The sequence below is a fragment of the Halichoerus grypus genome, chromosome 9 (assembly GCF_964656455.1).
Source record: "Halichoerus grypus chromosome 9, mHalGry1.hap1.1, whole genome shotgun sequence".
NCBI classification, from domain to species: Eukaryota; Metazoa; Chordata; class Mammalia; order Carnivora; family Phocidae; genus Halichoerus; species Halichoerus grypus.
In genome coordinates, this window is record NC_135720.1 from 57,891,868 (window position 1) to 57,908,854 (window position 16,987).

The window sequence follows — 16,987 nt, forward strand, 5'->3', positions numbered from 1 at the left end:
TTAGTATTATTATTTTCTTCTCTTCCTATGAAAGCAAATTCTGCTGATCACTGGGTCTGGTATAAGACCTGTCCCTTCTATTTCGTTAGACCCGCATATATGTAGGAATATGAATTGTGTGATTGTTGTGGATTAGAAATTTTATTTTCATGTTTTAGGGTTGGCATAGATCTTAAAACCTAAGAAAAATTAATTCTTTGAACATGTTTAAAAATATTCACTGTCATATAATCAGAGCCCAAGTAACAATATTCCAAATAATTTTTATGCTTGCTCAAATAGGAATAAAGAAACTATGTTCAAGCAAAACCAACTTTGTGGAAACTCTAATATACCAAGCTATGTAATCAACTATGTCCAAATAATTAGGCTTAACTCATAATTGCTAATTGCATGTGCACTTTGAATTAAAGAACTTGAAGTTTTGTACTTAGATTGTACAACGTATAATCATCTTAGATCCAAATTACCCCACTTCCTGAAATAAAATTGAAAATTATTTGGTTATAAATTTTATAATACACAAATTGTCATAGTATTGAAAATTAGTGTCTTCCAGGAATATATATTTTCATATTAACTTGTTCTCTTGAATTATTTTATTTTATTTTATCCTATTTAAACACAGGTCCAAGATAAAAAAAATTACTATTAATTGATTTTACATCTTATTAAACTAACTCCAAAAACACACACAGATGTATCTGGAACATAGTCTATACATATACTTCATCCAAGTTAATAAATTTAGTGAAGAAAGTATTTCTGCTTTTCTTTAGGATAAGGACATTTTTTTCTATATTCATATCATAGAAATTACTCAAAGATCAGCCTGTTAAATATTATAATCCCTTAAAAAATGACTGATTTCGGGGCATCTGGGTGGTTCAATTGGTTAAGCATCTGCCTTCGGCTTGGGTCATGATCCCAGGGTCCTGGGATCGAGCCCCGCTTTGGGCTCCCTGCTCAGCAGGGAACCTGCTTCTCTCTCTCCCTCTTCCCCTCTCCCCTGCTCGTGCGCTCTCTCTCTCAAATAAATAAAAAACTTAAAAAAAAACTTCAGACCTTTAAAAAAAATGACTGATTTCCTTCATTAATCAATTTATAGGCTCTCCCTTAAATTCTCCCCATGTCTATATTGATCTCCATGACTGCCTACTCACTAACATAACTGAATTTTCTTGTACCATGACCTTGTTTTTTGGCAATTTTTTTATTTCCTCCCACCACAAAGAATTACAAATGACGGGCAGAACAAAACGGCAATGAAAGTATCATATGTCCATTTTTTTAAAGATTTATTTATTTATTTATTTTAGAGAGGGGCGGGGAGGGGCAGAGACAGAGACAGAGAGAGAGAATCTCAAGCAGACTCCCTGCTGAGCACGGAGTCAGATGCGGGGCTTGATCTCAAGACTCCCAGGTCATGACCTGAACTGAAATCAAGAGTTGGATGCTTAACCAACTGAGCCACCAAGGCACTCCCATATGCACATTTGAAAATTCCTGTTTCCCAAGATGCATTTACGATACCTCCAACACCAAATGTACCCTACCCTCTCTGAAATCTCTTTTTCTTGTTTTCCCCTTTTAGGTAAATATGCCAATGATTAATAGCCCAGACCAGAAACATAAAGGTCATTCTTATTTCTCTGTCTCCATCACTCCCTCCTCTTATTTACTTACTAAATCCTACAATCTGTATCTCCTATAACTTCATAAAATTCTCTACCTCAATAGCACTCCATCAAAAATTCCTTAAGTAAGATTGTCATCTTTTTTTTTTTTTTAACTTGATTAATTTAGAAATTCTCTTGCTTCTGGTCTTGCCTTATTCCCCACCATATCCCAATAGCCCTGATATGTTCTCCACACTATAGCCAGAGAGCCTTTACCAAAAATAGTTCTGACTGTATCATTCCTTTGCTTAAAATAATGACAACAAAATGAACCAAACCAAACCAACTAACATTATATGACAGTATTTAATTAAACAGAGTGTGTTCTGAAGTTGACTGCCTAGGGTCAAAACCCAGATCTACCATTTACTTGCTGTGTAACCTTGGGCAAATTATCTCAACTCTCTGCATCTAAATTTTCTCATATTAAAAAAAAAGTGGGGTGAGCGCTGTGAATTGTGCAAGACTGTTGAATCACAGATCTGTACCTCTGAAACAAATAATGCAATATATGTTAAGAAAAAAAAAGAAGAAGAAGAAGATAGCAGGAGGGGAAGAATGAAGGTGGGGAAATCGGAGAGGGAGATGAACCATGAGAGACGATGGACTCTGAGAAACAAACTGAGGGTTCTAGAGGGGAGGGGGGTGGGGGGATGGGTTAGCCTGGTGATGGGTATTAAAGAAGGCACATTCTGCATGGAGCACTGGGTGTTATGCACAAACAATGAATCATGGAACACTACATCAAAAACTAATGATGTAATGTATGGTGATTAACATAACAATAAAAAATTTAAAAAAATAAAAAAAAAGTGGGATTAATAATTCCTTTTTCCTAGAGCATAGTAAGGAGTAAATAGCACATAGCCATGACATTTTCATTATTGTGAGTTTTAAGCCACTATTATGTGGGCTCTATGTGGCACGACAATAGTCCTCTAAAGTATGTATTATCTTCACTTTACAAATGCATCAACTCACACTTTTAAAATCAAGTAACTTGCTGAAAAGTATACAACAGAGCCAGGATTTCAATGCAGAATGTTTTGACATCAAAGACCATAGTAACCATGATAGACCAGGCTACTAGATGTCCCTCTCTCTATGTTCTTTTTTGAGTTCATAGGAAGGAAACTGAATAGGTATATGCCCATCTCTAAGACACACTCAATGGTGGTTTGGGAAGCAGGGTCATATCGTGCAAACATGATAGATATTGCTATAGCCATGCAGATATCAGGGCAGAGGGGGAAGAAAAGTCAGAGTGGTTAGTAAGAAAGCTCTTTGTGATTTCTCCTATGCGGGCCTTTTATAAATTCTCCCTCATTTTTCCTCATCATCCTTGTTTCTGAGGCTTAGTCATAATTAAGTTCTTTCATGTCCCTGAACACTAGCTCCCTCAAGCACCATCACGTGTATACATTTTGCTCCCTTTGGCCTATTCTCTATCTGAACCATTTATACTTGTCCTTCATGAAAACTTCATGGTAATGTCACCTTCTCCAACATTCTCCTCTACCTTTACCAGGCACTGTAATACCTTCCTCTCCTGAGCTACCCCAATATTGTTTTCTTGTCTCTAACTGTACTTGTTACACTGTAATAATGCCCTGATTACATGTCCTCTCTCTCCCTCACTCTACTCTGAGCTCATGGACACAAAGTTTTTTCTGTAATACTGACCCTAACATACCACCTGGTATACAGAAGATGCTTGATAATGACTGCTTGAATAAGTAAATGAATAAATATATATATTTAATTATATTTGAAATAGGATATAAGCATAATTCATGCTAGCTGTCTTATAAAACTTTTTAAATGATAGAAGAAATCATGTCTATATATTATTTCTGAAAATTGTTGAATCTATTTATTCAACGCAAGTACTAAAAAGCAACCTAACCTAAACTGACCTTGGGCAGACCACTTAATCCATTTGAGTTTCATTTTCTAAACAATGGATATAATAATACCTCTTTAAGCGTTCAGTCCTTAAATATTTATTGAGGTACATTCATGAGCCAGGTAATACCTAGGTGCTGATAACAAAATAGTTCATAGCTTTAGGGCTCATTCTGCTCAGATGTGTATTTGATCCAGTGTAAAATATAGCCAAGAAAAGCCATTCATAATGTGATGAAGGTTCTCATGGGTGAGGGTCAGGGGTAGTACCAGCTGCTGGGATCTGTTGGAGGAAACCTACTCCAGCCTTGGGACCCAGGGTTGAGGTAGACTTTCTTTGTGACATCTAAGGCAGATGGTATGCATGAGCATGTATGTGTGTGCATTTAGTGGACAGGAGGAGTGGGGACCAGAAGGAGAACTTCCTAGGTGAACAGAATAGGATATTGGGCAACTTGAAAGAAGTTTAATGGCTCATCTGAAAAGACATAAGCGAGGAATTCAGACTCAAATGTCACAGGAGAGCTACAGGAACTAGGTCATGTCAGGTCTTACAAGGCTCTTTAAAAAGTTTTGACTTTATCCTTACAGCAAGGAGAAGCTATTAATAAGGAGAATGGATCACAATTGCATTTTTAAAAAAATACTCTAACTGCAGTGTGGAGACTGGATTAGTGGATGCAGACTTGAAGTAGGGGGGCCAGTTAGAAGGCTGTTAGTAATAATCCAGGTGAGAGATGATGGTGATCTTGACCTAAGAAGTGCTAAAGAGGACAGAAGAAATAAATTTGAGAGATCATAGAGGTATAGCATTGACAACTGTTAGAGCCTGATTGATTGAGGGGCTTGAAGAAGGGAAGAAATGAAGGAAGATATTCAGGTTTCTGTCTTAGGCTATTGGTGGACAGAAGAGCCAGTCACTGAAGGAAGCAGGAATGGTGTGATGATAACTTATTTCCTTTGGGACTCATAGAACTGTTTTGATGATTAAGTGAAATAGTTTATATAATAGCAACTATCACAATGCCTAGTGCCTTATAGCTCTTTTCTGTAGTTATTTTCATTCTATTCTCCTCATTTCCAAAGTTGTACCAGTCATTTAGTAGCAAAATTGGGAATAGAATTCCAGGCTTCTGTTTACCAGTCCAGAGTTCTTTGTTAATGGACTGCTGGTCTATAAACAAAGATGAAACACAGGGATTTTAAAGCAAATATTCAGAACTTATCCTGGAATTGCTTACTAGCTGACAGCTATCCAACTTATTTTTAGTTTATATTTAAAGTGAATCATATGTTCCAAAATGACTGACAGAAACACAGCTTTGTTTCTGAAGCCAATTCTTCTCCATCATTTTTGGACATCATTCAGAGCTATAACAGACTTTCAGGGTGTTTAAAAGCATTCATCCACGACAACAACAAATGCTAATTATCATAAAAAATAAACAGCTCCTGTTAACATCATTCTAAGAATTTCTCCTACTCTAGCACTATATTTCATCTATCATCCCATCTGTTTTGGGGGTGGGAACAAAGACTGGATGAAAGTATAATTATCATGTATCAAACTGGACAACACAACAAAATAGAAATGAATATAAATGGGAGGAATAGCATACATAATAAATAAATCTGGAAAGGGAAAAAAGAAATGTAAATAAAATGGCACAGTGTGTCCTGCAGTAAACAGCAGATACCTAAGTCCATTATGGAGTCAATAATGTTTATCTTGCTAAGTATGAGGTGGATTTTTCCCCATTTCAGTTCATAGTCCTTGCTATAACCAGATTTCCTCCCACATGATCAAATAGACATCTTGTTCACTTGGGAAGTTTACAAATCCTCTCTGTTGAATTCTATTATTAAAATTCCACCTTGAGACTTTTAAACATACCTGAAAAGAAAAAAAAAAAAAGTCTACTTCCAAATATTTATGAATACATTTGAAAAGGGAATCTTAGGGTCAGTTCTATCTTATAAAAATATCAAGAATAGACACATTCTCAAAACTTTGTTAAATTAAAAGGGACTAGGGTGCCTGGGTAGCTCAGTCGGTTAAGCATCTGCCTTTGGCTCAGGTCATGATCCTAGGGTCCTGGGATCAAGTCCTGCATCTGGCTTCCTGCTCAGCGGGGAGTCTGCTTCTCCCTCTTCCTCTGCCTCTTCCCCGGCTTGTGCTCTTTCTTGCTCAGTCTCTCTCTCAAATAAATAAATAAAATCTTACAAAAAATAAAAATAAATAAATTAAAAGGGATTACAAGTGGCCAGTTGCAGATGCAATTAGCTCATTACAAATACAGTAAAAACATGAACAATCACATATCCCTAAATAGGAATTAGAAGCTCAGCCAGGGCCATGACTTTGTTTTATTGGCATAAACACACCTGCACTGGTCCCTGGCATGTAGTAGATGCCTTATCAATATATTTTAAATTACATATTGCATGAAAGAGAGCAATTATAAGCTTTTATTCTCCTCGGAGTACTTTTAAGGTACACCTACTCTATGAATAATTTTGTAGTGACTCTTAGTATTAATATTTAAATAATCAGGTTTTAGAATCTCCCAAGTATCTATGTCACTTTCAAAGTGAGGAGTATGGCAAAGTTACTCTTAAATAGTAACAAACTATTTTAATAAATTTAATCTGAGGTCAAGTTTCCATTAAAAGTATATATACTGAATTAACTAATTACATTTATTTCTCTATTTAAATTTGCTTCAATGATATAAATGTTTAGAATATTATTTAGAGCAAAAGATCAATTACATATGAAGCTGTGCTTTACCAAATTGTGATTTTATTTTGGTCACAAATCCCATTATCTTTTTAGTCAATCACTCAAGAATTACATACATGAAATAAAAATGTCACAATATACACACAAACAGAATAGTGAAGAAGGTGTTATATCCATAAACATTTTGAACACTTGCCAATATCCTTTCTACCATGAGGAGTTTTAAGATAATAAGAAATAAATATAAATATCACATGTACAATATACACCTATATGCATTCATATGTGTGTATATACTATGTGTGTATGCATGTATATATGAAGATATGTGATATTTGGACAACATTCAACTGAATTAAATCAGAGGGATTAGGGAAGTAAATAACCCATGAATTCACAATGTGTGTGTGTTCATATTTACACAGTTCTGTATATGACCATTCATAAAGAGTTATGGACCAATTTGTAACTGAGGATTCCCTGGACCATCACATTATAACACTCCCGAAAAGCCATTACCATTTATAACCTGACACAGAGAACTTTATCAATGACAGAAAAGTAATGATTTGGGAGTAAAACATCATACAACAAACTTAGTAAGTCTTATTTGAGTTAAAAGACACATCTAAGGTACTTACTAAGTTATTTTTTAAGGGCTTTTATTTATATTTCTAAGTTAAAATTATTTATGAACATTTCATTTTTTTAAAATCAGAAAAGTGAAATTACTCTATTAATGTGTATTGAAACTCACTCTTTCTTAGCCTAATGAAAATCTTTTTCAAATTATAATCATTATAACCATATACTATATATTTACTATATATTATAACTATATACTATAACTCCCTGTTCCCTTGTCCTCCTGGGAGAATTCCTACCTGTCTATTTGGTCAATTTTATGGGTAAAAGGACTAATTCCTACACATAGTTCTAAATCTTGCATGCATGAACAAAGTGTGCTACTAGATTACTTTGGGAGAATTTAAATTCAAATGAATTTCAATTTTTGTCTAAACATGAAGGTATAGTGAAATGTCTTAGAATAAAATATTATTTTCACATTCTGTTTTAAAGAGCACTATTTGGACCATTGATAAACATCTTAATGCAAAATTCCTATCACTATATAATAACCAAAACAGTATGAACTTCTTCTACCAATATAATTGCCAAGGAAAATAAATACTTTATTTTTAATGTTTACTTTCATATATTTATCTATGAGAATTGTTTTTAATTCAAAACAACCATTTATATATAAAAATAATAACATACATTAAAACAAGAAAGCACAACCTCTAGCCAGCAAAAATTCATTAAAATATTCATCAAAGACACTGTAATAAATACCACTTAGAAAACTCTATTTTCCAAGTCCCTAAACTGTGTCTACACATAAATATTCTAAAAACTTTGAGTATTTTAATAGGTATTACATTTTTTCAAATTTGAGAAAAAAATTTTTTTAAACTTTAACATGCTATACAGATATAAAAATTATTATTTTTCATACACATTTTTTTGCACATAAATAGCCAGAGAAAACGTTAAGGCAAAATCCTGAATTTCTTGATAAGTTTCACTAACGGACAATCATAAGAATTTACTTTGGGAAACTATCCTGAACCTAACAGAAGAATTCTTTGAATAAATATTTCAATATTATATTTCATGCTATCTTTATCCTTCATCCAATATTATAGTTCATGCTAACTGATCCTTCACAGGAAAGAAAAGTGCTTATCTCACAAATACAGAGAGAAGGTATGTGATTTAGCTGTTCTTTGGATGTGTGAAATTAGTGTTGATGTTTGATTCCAAATGTCTTTCCATTCCTTACCTTAATTTAAAAAACCAAATGAGAACAAGTAAGAATCTTGAATAAGTTTCAGAACATCATGTGTATTTAAAGCATAGCCCTGAAGGCTACTGATTTTTCTTACCAGTGCTGTCATCATACACAACCGTGACGGTTTTCCACTTGAAGAACTGCACCAAATCCAAAATGGCACGGCTGAGGGAAGAGAAGTCTGGGTAAAGACTGACATAGAAGGAATCTTTGTTGTCTGACACCTGGTGCTTCCAGCGGGTCTGTATGTGGGGAACCCCCAGAGCATTGCAGATGGACTGCACAGCATTTGCTGAAGAGCTGTGTGAAGGCCCGAAGATGGCAGCTACCCCAAGAGACAGCTGATCGCAGGCTGAAGAGGAGACAGAAGTCTGTCAGTAACGAGGAGAGATGCCAGCTTGCCAACATTATCACATTATTATTGTAAGCCTAAAGCTTTATCCTGAAGAAAGATTTTGTTTTCCTTACAAATCACATCTACATTTAGATAATTTTCATATTTTGTCAAACTCCAAACATTTTCAGTTTGTTAGAAGGGAAATTCTTCCAGACATCTGCAACTCAATGTTCAAATAATTCTACAAATAACATCAAAAGAGGGAAAGAGGAAGAATATTCTAGAATTTAAGAAGGAAGCAGAGTGTTCGTCTTGCAAAAATAGATTATAGTAGGGAGTTGGAAGAATAGTGTTCCTTCCCAAATTCACTGACCATCCTCTACAACTTCAAATTCTTTTTTTTTTTTTTTTTTTTTAAGATTTTATTTATTTATTTGACAGAGAGAGACACAGCGAGAGAAGGAACACAAGCAGGGGGAGTGGGAGAGGGAGAAGCAGGCTTCCCGCGGAGCAGGGAGCCCGATGCGGGGCTCGATCCCAGGACCCTGGGATCATGACCTGAGCCGAAGGCAGACGCTTAACGACTGAGCCACCCAGGTGCCCCAACTTCAAATTCTTAATCAGAAACCATTTGGTTCCTCCTCACCATCTAAGAAGCCAGGGCCACACATTGCTAAGCTAAGTATTTGCACATATCTGATGATATAGGTCAAGCTATGTGTACAAATACCCATTCAAAACCTGATATGGCTCATCAAGGGTGATTTCATATGGATTAATCTCATTGCGTAGAAAGAATAAAATCATTACGTAAGTATTTAAACATCTTTATTTACTTGGCTTTTGTATACTATAGGTCTTTTATATTGTTCTAAATTAATTTTTGAAGTTTATATTCATTCACTCATAAGAAATTTTATTCACATCAGTAATAATTACAGTTACTAAGAGAGGCATAAACAAAGTAGAAGCTATTCAGATGAGGATAAATTATGATAGGACTTCAATTTCTATAAGGTCCTCCAAAGGAACTAGGGAATTTGGGCCTAGAAAGTAAATAATTATTGGAAACGTGAAAATCACCTTTAATATTTAAAGATCTGGCCTATTAAAGAGGCTTAAGTTTGTTTCATTTGGCCAGAAAAGGAAGAATTAGGGCAAATGGCTAGAAGCTTCTCATAAATGTTGACATAATTTAAATTAAAAAAAAAAAAAAAGGAAGTAGAAAATATCCAAGAAAGGAAGTCTGTTCCAAGAAGCAATAGTTTACCCATCCCTGCAAATACTTAAACAGGAATAAAGAGAGTTATTATTGGGATTTAGGCATCAGTTAGGTGTTTAGACTAAATCTCTCCAAAATACTTTATAATTCTACTGTGTGAAATTTTCTGATATTTTCCTTCAGAGATTTTGCTGCACAAAACACAATGTGATGGAAGGATTCTGAAGCATAGACATATTTAATAAGTAAATAAATGATAGTTGAAAAAAACTCACTTGTTTAAATTTTCTTCAAAAATTCCAGTATCATCTAGTAAATTTTTTGAATATGTAGATTCTTACTTTTTAAATAGTGATTGGATTTCTGAATCAGTAGTAAGGTTGGAGCTTGAAATTTTTCACTAACATGGATTTTAATTCGTATACATTAAGAATAAAAGATCTTCCTTTACCAGGTTTTTGACAAGTCACAGATCAAAAAAAGGTAAAAACATTATAGTAGTTTATATACAATGTTCTGAAATGTGTTTCAAATAAGAAACAGTTTTCAGTTATCAGAGGAATCATTTAAAAGCGATATGATTCAAATAAAAATTCAAGCTCTAATACATCAAAGTATCTACTGAGCTAAACATTATTACTTACTAAAAATATAAGACCATATATCAGAAAAAAATGTTAAAATGTAAACATCTGATTTCTTATTATTTTCTCTCCTTGGAAAAAAATTTAAAAAAAATTTTAAAGTCCAAAGTAATTAAATTATTTTATAATTAATCATTAATATCTATATCTATATATATGTATTGAGTTATCCCAGGTTCAAAAGTTTTATCAGATCTCTCTCTTATATTATCTTTTTACATACTGCTGAGAAAGGGACAGACAAGGCTAGGTAGGGAGAGATAGGTAGGGGGCCAGAGGATCAGGCTCACAAAATTCAAAATGTGGGAGATGAAAGGAAACCAGAGAAAGGGAACAAACTAGACCATCCTGTCCTAAGTGTCAGAGGTGAGGTCTTGTTTTAACAGCCACTTGAGAGCAACCTAGAATTACCAGACCCTAAAAAGGAAGTAAGCCATTGAAGGTATTATCACTAGTCCTTACTCAATGGTGCTATCAGTAGAGATGTTAAAAAGATTTAAGTTCCTTGGTTAGCTTTCTATAAAAGACCACCCCTAAAAGCCCTCAGTGGCAACCCTATTGGGACCCCTCTCACTTCTGAGATCTTTTTCTGTATCTTGCTTAATAAATGTCTATCGCTTTACTCTCTCCTTTGTCCGCAAGATTCATTCTTTGACTCCATGGGACAAGAACCTAGCTCTCCCGCATCACTGCTATGGCCTCCAACCAATAATAGCCCAGTAAGCAAGAGCTTCACAAGGTAAGACCCAAACCATGACTTTTACCCTTTCAATATCTCACAGAGAAAGTTACTTATTAGGCTTATTTGAGCTTTCCCTAGCTTCAGGCAAAAATCAGTTAATGAATTTGATTCTCAATGGATTTTAGTGGGTGACAAAATTTCTAAACCTCTTTTAATATTTTGGAACCCAAATGAGTTTAACACCTTATAATTCCCAAGATAGTAACCTGTTTGTTGTTAGAACATGCTAGTCTGGGAGCACCTGGGTGGCTCAGTCTGTCAAGTGTCTATCTTTGGCCCAGGTCCTGGGATACAGTCCTGAGTCAGGCTTTCTGCTCAGCAGGGAGTCTGTTTCTCCCTCTCCCTCTGCTGCTCCCCCCACCCCGCTAGTGCTCCTGCGTACTCTCGCTCTCAAATAAATAAATAAATAAATAAAAATCTTTTTAAAAAATTTTAAAAAGAACATGCTAGTCTGGTTTTTCTTTTTTACATTGCTCCTTTGAATTCATCATTAAGAAATCTATTAATATTTTTTTATACTTCACTCATATTCCACATTCTTTGGTCTAAATGATTTCATTTGAGACAGAGCTTCTTCTTCCTAATGGAAATAATCATGAACTATGTCACTAATCAAATGCACTTGTCTTGCAGTTAATGACTTATTTTGCAATTATGATGACAAATGTAGTATTTCACAATAACCTTTACCCTTTTTTTCCAGGCTTTAAAACCTTTCATCACCCTGACATGGTTCTGAAATGTGGAAACTTATTCGTATTCATAAAGATATGAATTCAAAGGGCAGGCAGAATATAGGCCTTGATAAACACTAGTTAGCTGGGGGATAAAAAGGGTACTTTCATCTTATGGAATATTGTAGCTTATCAGTTGCCATTAATATTAATGAAATTGGAAGAAATCTAGACCAAGTTAGAATTATAAGTAATTATGTACATTTCTATCAAGTAAGGTAGCTAATAAAACAATATTAGCATTACAGAAAAGTAAATATTGTTTTAAAAATATGAATTTAGAACAAATGCTTTGTAAGCCCATTCCTTTGAGAAAAATCTATATTATGAAATTTAATTCCTGTTAGATGAATGCTAACTATGCAAAAGGAAAGATCACCCACTTAGACAAGGAGGACTATGGAAACACAAAATACATTTACTACCAAGATTGTTGTTTGGTTAAAATAATGCCTTGATAATAGTTCTCTATTACCTTCCTTACTTTATAAATGTTAAAGTCATATTCCACAAAGTTATGTTTCTATTCTTATCATGAAAAACACAGTTTCACAACATAGTAAAAGAAATAACAAAATTCATAAAGTATTATATCTTCCTATAATTCAATTTTCATATCATTAGCCATTTATTTTCAGTTACAAGAAGAAACATCAACTAGCTTAAAAATGAGCATGGAGTTCACATAAATGAAAGGTTGTTGAAAATTTCCAATAAAGTTTTAAGATTAGTCTGACATTGTGAACTCACTTGGAACTACAGGACTTTCAAGGTAGTCAGTAAATTGAGACAACAGTAATAATGTAGTGGAAGTGACAGATAATAGAAATAAAAATGTAAGAATGGATTCCAAAACTTGGTAAAATCTACTGATGTATAATTTTATTTAGTGGGTTCTTAAAAATAGGAATAGTTAAATAAGAAAACAGGATTATTGGGGAAAAAACAATTTCACAACAATCACAGACCTAATTGCATTTCATGTTTTTTTTTTTTTTTTTTGCATTTCATGTTATAAGCATTTTTTTTGTAATAGGTAATCATATCACCTTACTTTCCCTGATAAAATTTACATGCATTTTGAAAAGAAACATTTGCATGAAAATATTCCTAATGACTTATTAATTACATTTGGAGTTAAGAAATCTCTCAAGAATACCTGGAAATTTGAATTCCAGAAAATATAATGTTAAATATTTGTCAATTACCTTTCTTGGATGCTTCAAAACTGTCATAGAGGTTTATCTTCTGGGTGTCATAAGTCAGGGTGGTATTGGGCAACAACGTTCTATTTCTGTTGATTGTATTCACGGCAAATCTGAATGCAAGTTCTTCAGCTCCCATTGGGCCAGATTCCACATATTCAAAAATGCCCCCTGGCAAAAAGAAAGAATAATCATACAGTTCTTAGAAGATAGAGAAAATGTATAAAGTTTTCTTTACTTTTATGTACATGTGCATTTGTGTGTGTGTGCGCATACATATGTATGTGTGATTTGCTTAAGTACATGGAGTTTGTGCTTACTTTTTCTATGAACTTGAATATTCGAGATGTGCCCTTTTAGATAAATCCATATCGTAAAAATTTCTTTGCTATTGTTACCATAATTTAACATGATTTAAATATGATTTTGCTTTTTTTCTTTTAGTAATTCCTTCTTTTAGAGCCTAGGTATATATAGATCTTGCCTTAAGTACCGAGCATTGTCCCTCAAACTTTTGCACAGTTCCAGAATAATCAATCCTCTATACTGATATAAAGCTATGAGGTTAAGCATCAGGGAAATTATATTACATTTGTCTCTATTAATTGAGAAATCAGAAATCTCTAGCATAATTTCTATGGCACTTATTGTGTCAAAAGCCCAAAATACAAATTCACTTGCAAATTCTAACAAATGAGCTTTCAAGAAAAGACAGCAAAGTAACCATTTCTCTATTTGTTCTACTCTCAGTTTTTTTTTTAGAAGATACTTGGACATTTGTGAAAGATAACTTTCCCAAACAGTGCAAATCCCTTAATCAGTAAATAACAAGGAAGCATATAATTTAGGCCATAAAATGTAGAGTACAATTCAAAAACATGTCCTTTCCATCTGTCACTTTTACCAATTATGTCTTAGTTCAGTTTCCTCATTCTTGTCCCAGCCTTGCTTCTTCTTAATATTCTCTCTATTCAGTTCTGAGTGACCTATGGGACCTTTGCCTCCAACAGAATCTTTTCTTTATTGTTACTCTGGTAAATGGAATGAAAGTGAAAGCATCTGATATTTGACACTGTCCAACCTCTGTCTTTGGAAAACTAGTACTACTTTAACAATAGAGAGCATTTATCTTTTTCCCTTTCAGATTTCATTCCATGTACTCTCAGCACAGTCATTCACAAATTAAACTCCCTTGAATAAGCCATTTCCACAGTTTGCAATTCATACCTCATCTAAAGTCTTCTGACACATAAATGTCAGGTGACTATACAATCAGCAAACTACCTATTCTAAATCAGTAAGAAGCCATGGTATGGTAACAATTTTAAATTAGTAAGAAGTCATGGTATGGTAGTAATTCCTCTAAATAGGAGGAATTAGGACTCAAGAAAATACCACAGTACTCAGACAAATTTGTGTTCAGGAAGAATTAGAAAATTTGTTATTTGACACCATATTAGTTTGAAATATTTCTCTTATTCTTTCATCTAAATTGATGGTATAATTACCAGAGCAATTAACTTATTGTGAAATAGTACTTTGAATACATTTAAAATCTTTGGAGACTTAGGCTAAGCAGAACAATAAATATTTACATGTCTAATTGGTATCAAGAACCAAATTAGATGTCTTGTATATATGGAGGAGAATAGTAGTATGAGCCTAGCCTCTGAAGCCAAACTGGGTTTACATTCTGTATCTGCCATTTGCCATCCATGTAAATTTGGTCAGTTGCTTAAATCCTCAGTCTAAATTTCTTCATCTCTAAAAAAAAGGATGATAATGAAGATGACTACACAGAGTTGTTATAAAAATTAAATGTTATCTCATAATAAAGCACTTAGATCGGTGGCTACCATAGAGTAAGAACCCCATAAGTGTTCTAAGGTTTCAGTGAATCTTCAAAGTAATCACAAGTAGTATTATTTTATAGGAAAGAGCTCTTTTGGCCAAAGATCATATAACTGTCAAATGATAGAGCCAACATTACAATCTGTTCATGCAAAAACTTCAAAGCCCTTGCTTATTCTACTACAAACTAGTATTTTTCTTCAAAGTTTCATTCAGGTAAAATACACAAAACCTCCTAAAGGCGAGACATAATGACTTTAATAATAATATGTAATTAGAAATGTAAGATCCTACATATGGAACAGAAAAATAATTGAGCAATTATAAAGTACTTCTTAAAGTTAATTAGAAATAAAGAGTCAATTATAGAAATACAAACCTGAAGTTGTTTCTTAATGGCAAAATAAAATGAAAAACTAATCTTCTACTTTCCTCAGTTCAAATTAGAGTTTCTATGTGATATAAATACAAAAGAAGGATACAAAAATGATCAATATTTGATGATAGTGGGTTAAAATATTCCTATTCTTTATCTCTCTTGAAAATAAATAATTCAGGGGCGCCTGGGTGGCTCAGATGGTTAAGCGTCTGCCTTCGGCTCAGGTCATGATCCCAGGGTCCTGGGATCAAGTCCCGCATCAGGCTCCCTGCTTGGCGGGGAGCCTGCTTCTCCCTCTGCCTCTGCCTCTCTCTCTCTCTCTCTGACTCTCATGAATAAATAAATAAAACATTAAAAAAAAATAAACAAATAAAAAAATAAAAAAAATAAATAATTCAAATTCAAGTTTACATATTTATTACTGGTTTGAATATTTAAGGAAATCTTTGTAATTCCTCAAGATAACACATATGTATCTTAGTAAAATAAATAATTAATTTTTATTGATCCAAAGCCAGAATTTAAAATTTTGTATATAAAAATCAAAAATGTCCAGATAATGCAAGTTTTCAAGGCACAATATCTTCTATAACACCTTCCAGCCATGTTAACTCAAAAAAAAAAAAAAAAAAAGAAAGAAAGAAAGAAAAAAAGAAAAAGAGAGATCACTACTCCTGATTTGTGGAGGGCAAGTATGGACAGGGAGGTAAAAGAATTTAGTAAAGAATTACTTTCCAAAAAATATTGGGTGGGTGCCTTAAGCTTACATGGGAAACAAACAGAGCTTTTGTAATTCTGTTTAAAATTTTGGAAAGTTTAGTAACATCTAACATAGTAATTGATCAAAGAAGATAAAAGTACAATCACCATATTAGATGGTATAAAGACACCTGATAGATATCACTAATTATTCTTGATTAAGAAAATATTTTTAGAAAAAATAATGGAGTCATAATGAAACTTTACTAAGATAAAAATCACATATTAGGGGCACCTGGGTGGCTCAGTCGTTAAGCGTCTGCCTTCGGCTCAGGTCATGATCCCAGGGTCCTGGGATCGAGTCCCACATCAGGCTCCTTGTTCAGCGGGGAGCCTGCTTCTCCCTCTGCCACTCCCTGCCACTCTGCCTACTTGTGATTCCTCTCTCTCTCTCTGTGTCAAATAAATAAATAAAATCTTTAAAAAAAAAATCACATATTAATAGTAAATGTTATATTTAAGAGTAAAATAGAAAGGAAGTCCCAGTAATGTCAGGAAAAAGATAAGAATGTCTACAATATCCACTTTTACTGCTATTCTGGAAATTTTAATAAATGTAATTAGAAATAAAAATTACTTATTAAAACATAGAGTTTCATTTTTACTTCATTTTATATATATAGGAGAGACACAAATATCTTTTGCCAATGATGTTTAATCATAACAATGAAAATAACAAAATTGAGAGAATTTATCACGAATAAACCTCCACTAAAACAAATATTAAACAAATGAGTTCTTTAGGCAGAGGAAAAATTATTCCAGAGGGAACCACTACACTGCTTAAATGTATGAAGTATAAAGAAAGGGTAAATATGTGGGTGAATATCAATAAATTTTAACTAAACGAGCAAGAACAGTAACATCTTATGAAGTCTGTAATGTATTTAAATCAAAGTATATTCTAATAACAACACAAAAGTTGAAGAAAG

The 16,987-nt window shown here is 33.5% G+C and overlaps 1 protein-coding gene across 4 annotated transcripts in view; it reads right to left on the reverse strand.

Moving 5' to 3' along the window:
• GRIK2 (glutamate ionotropic receptor kainate type subunit 2) overlaps positions 1-16,987 on the reverse strand; it is a 1,096,112-nt gene that overhangs the window by 396,565 nt on the left and 682,560 nt on the right. For all 4 annotated transcript variants that reach the window (XM_078054938.1, XM_078054939.1, XM_078054940.1 and 1 more), the window contains 2 exons: positions 13,070-13,237; positions 8,277-8,534 (listed from right to left, as the gene is read on the reverse strand). In XM_078054938.1, the coding sequence (XP_077911064.1) occupies positions 8,277-8,534; positions 13,070-13,237 (426 nt within the window). The remainder of the gene's footprint in view (positions 1-8,276; positions 8,535-13,069; positions 13,238-16,987) is intronic.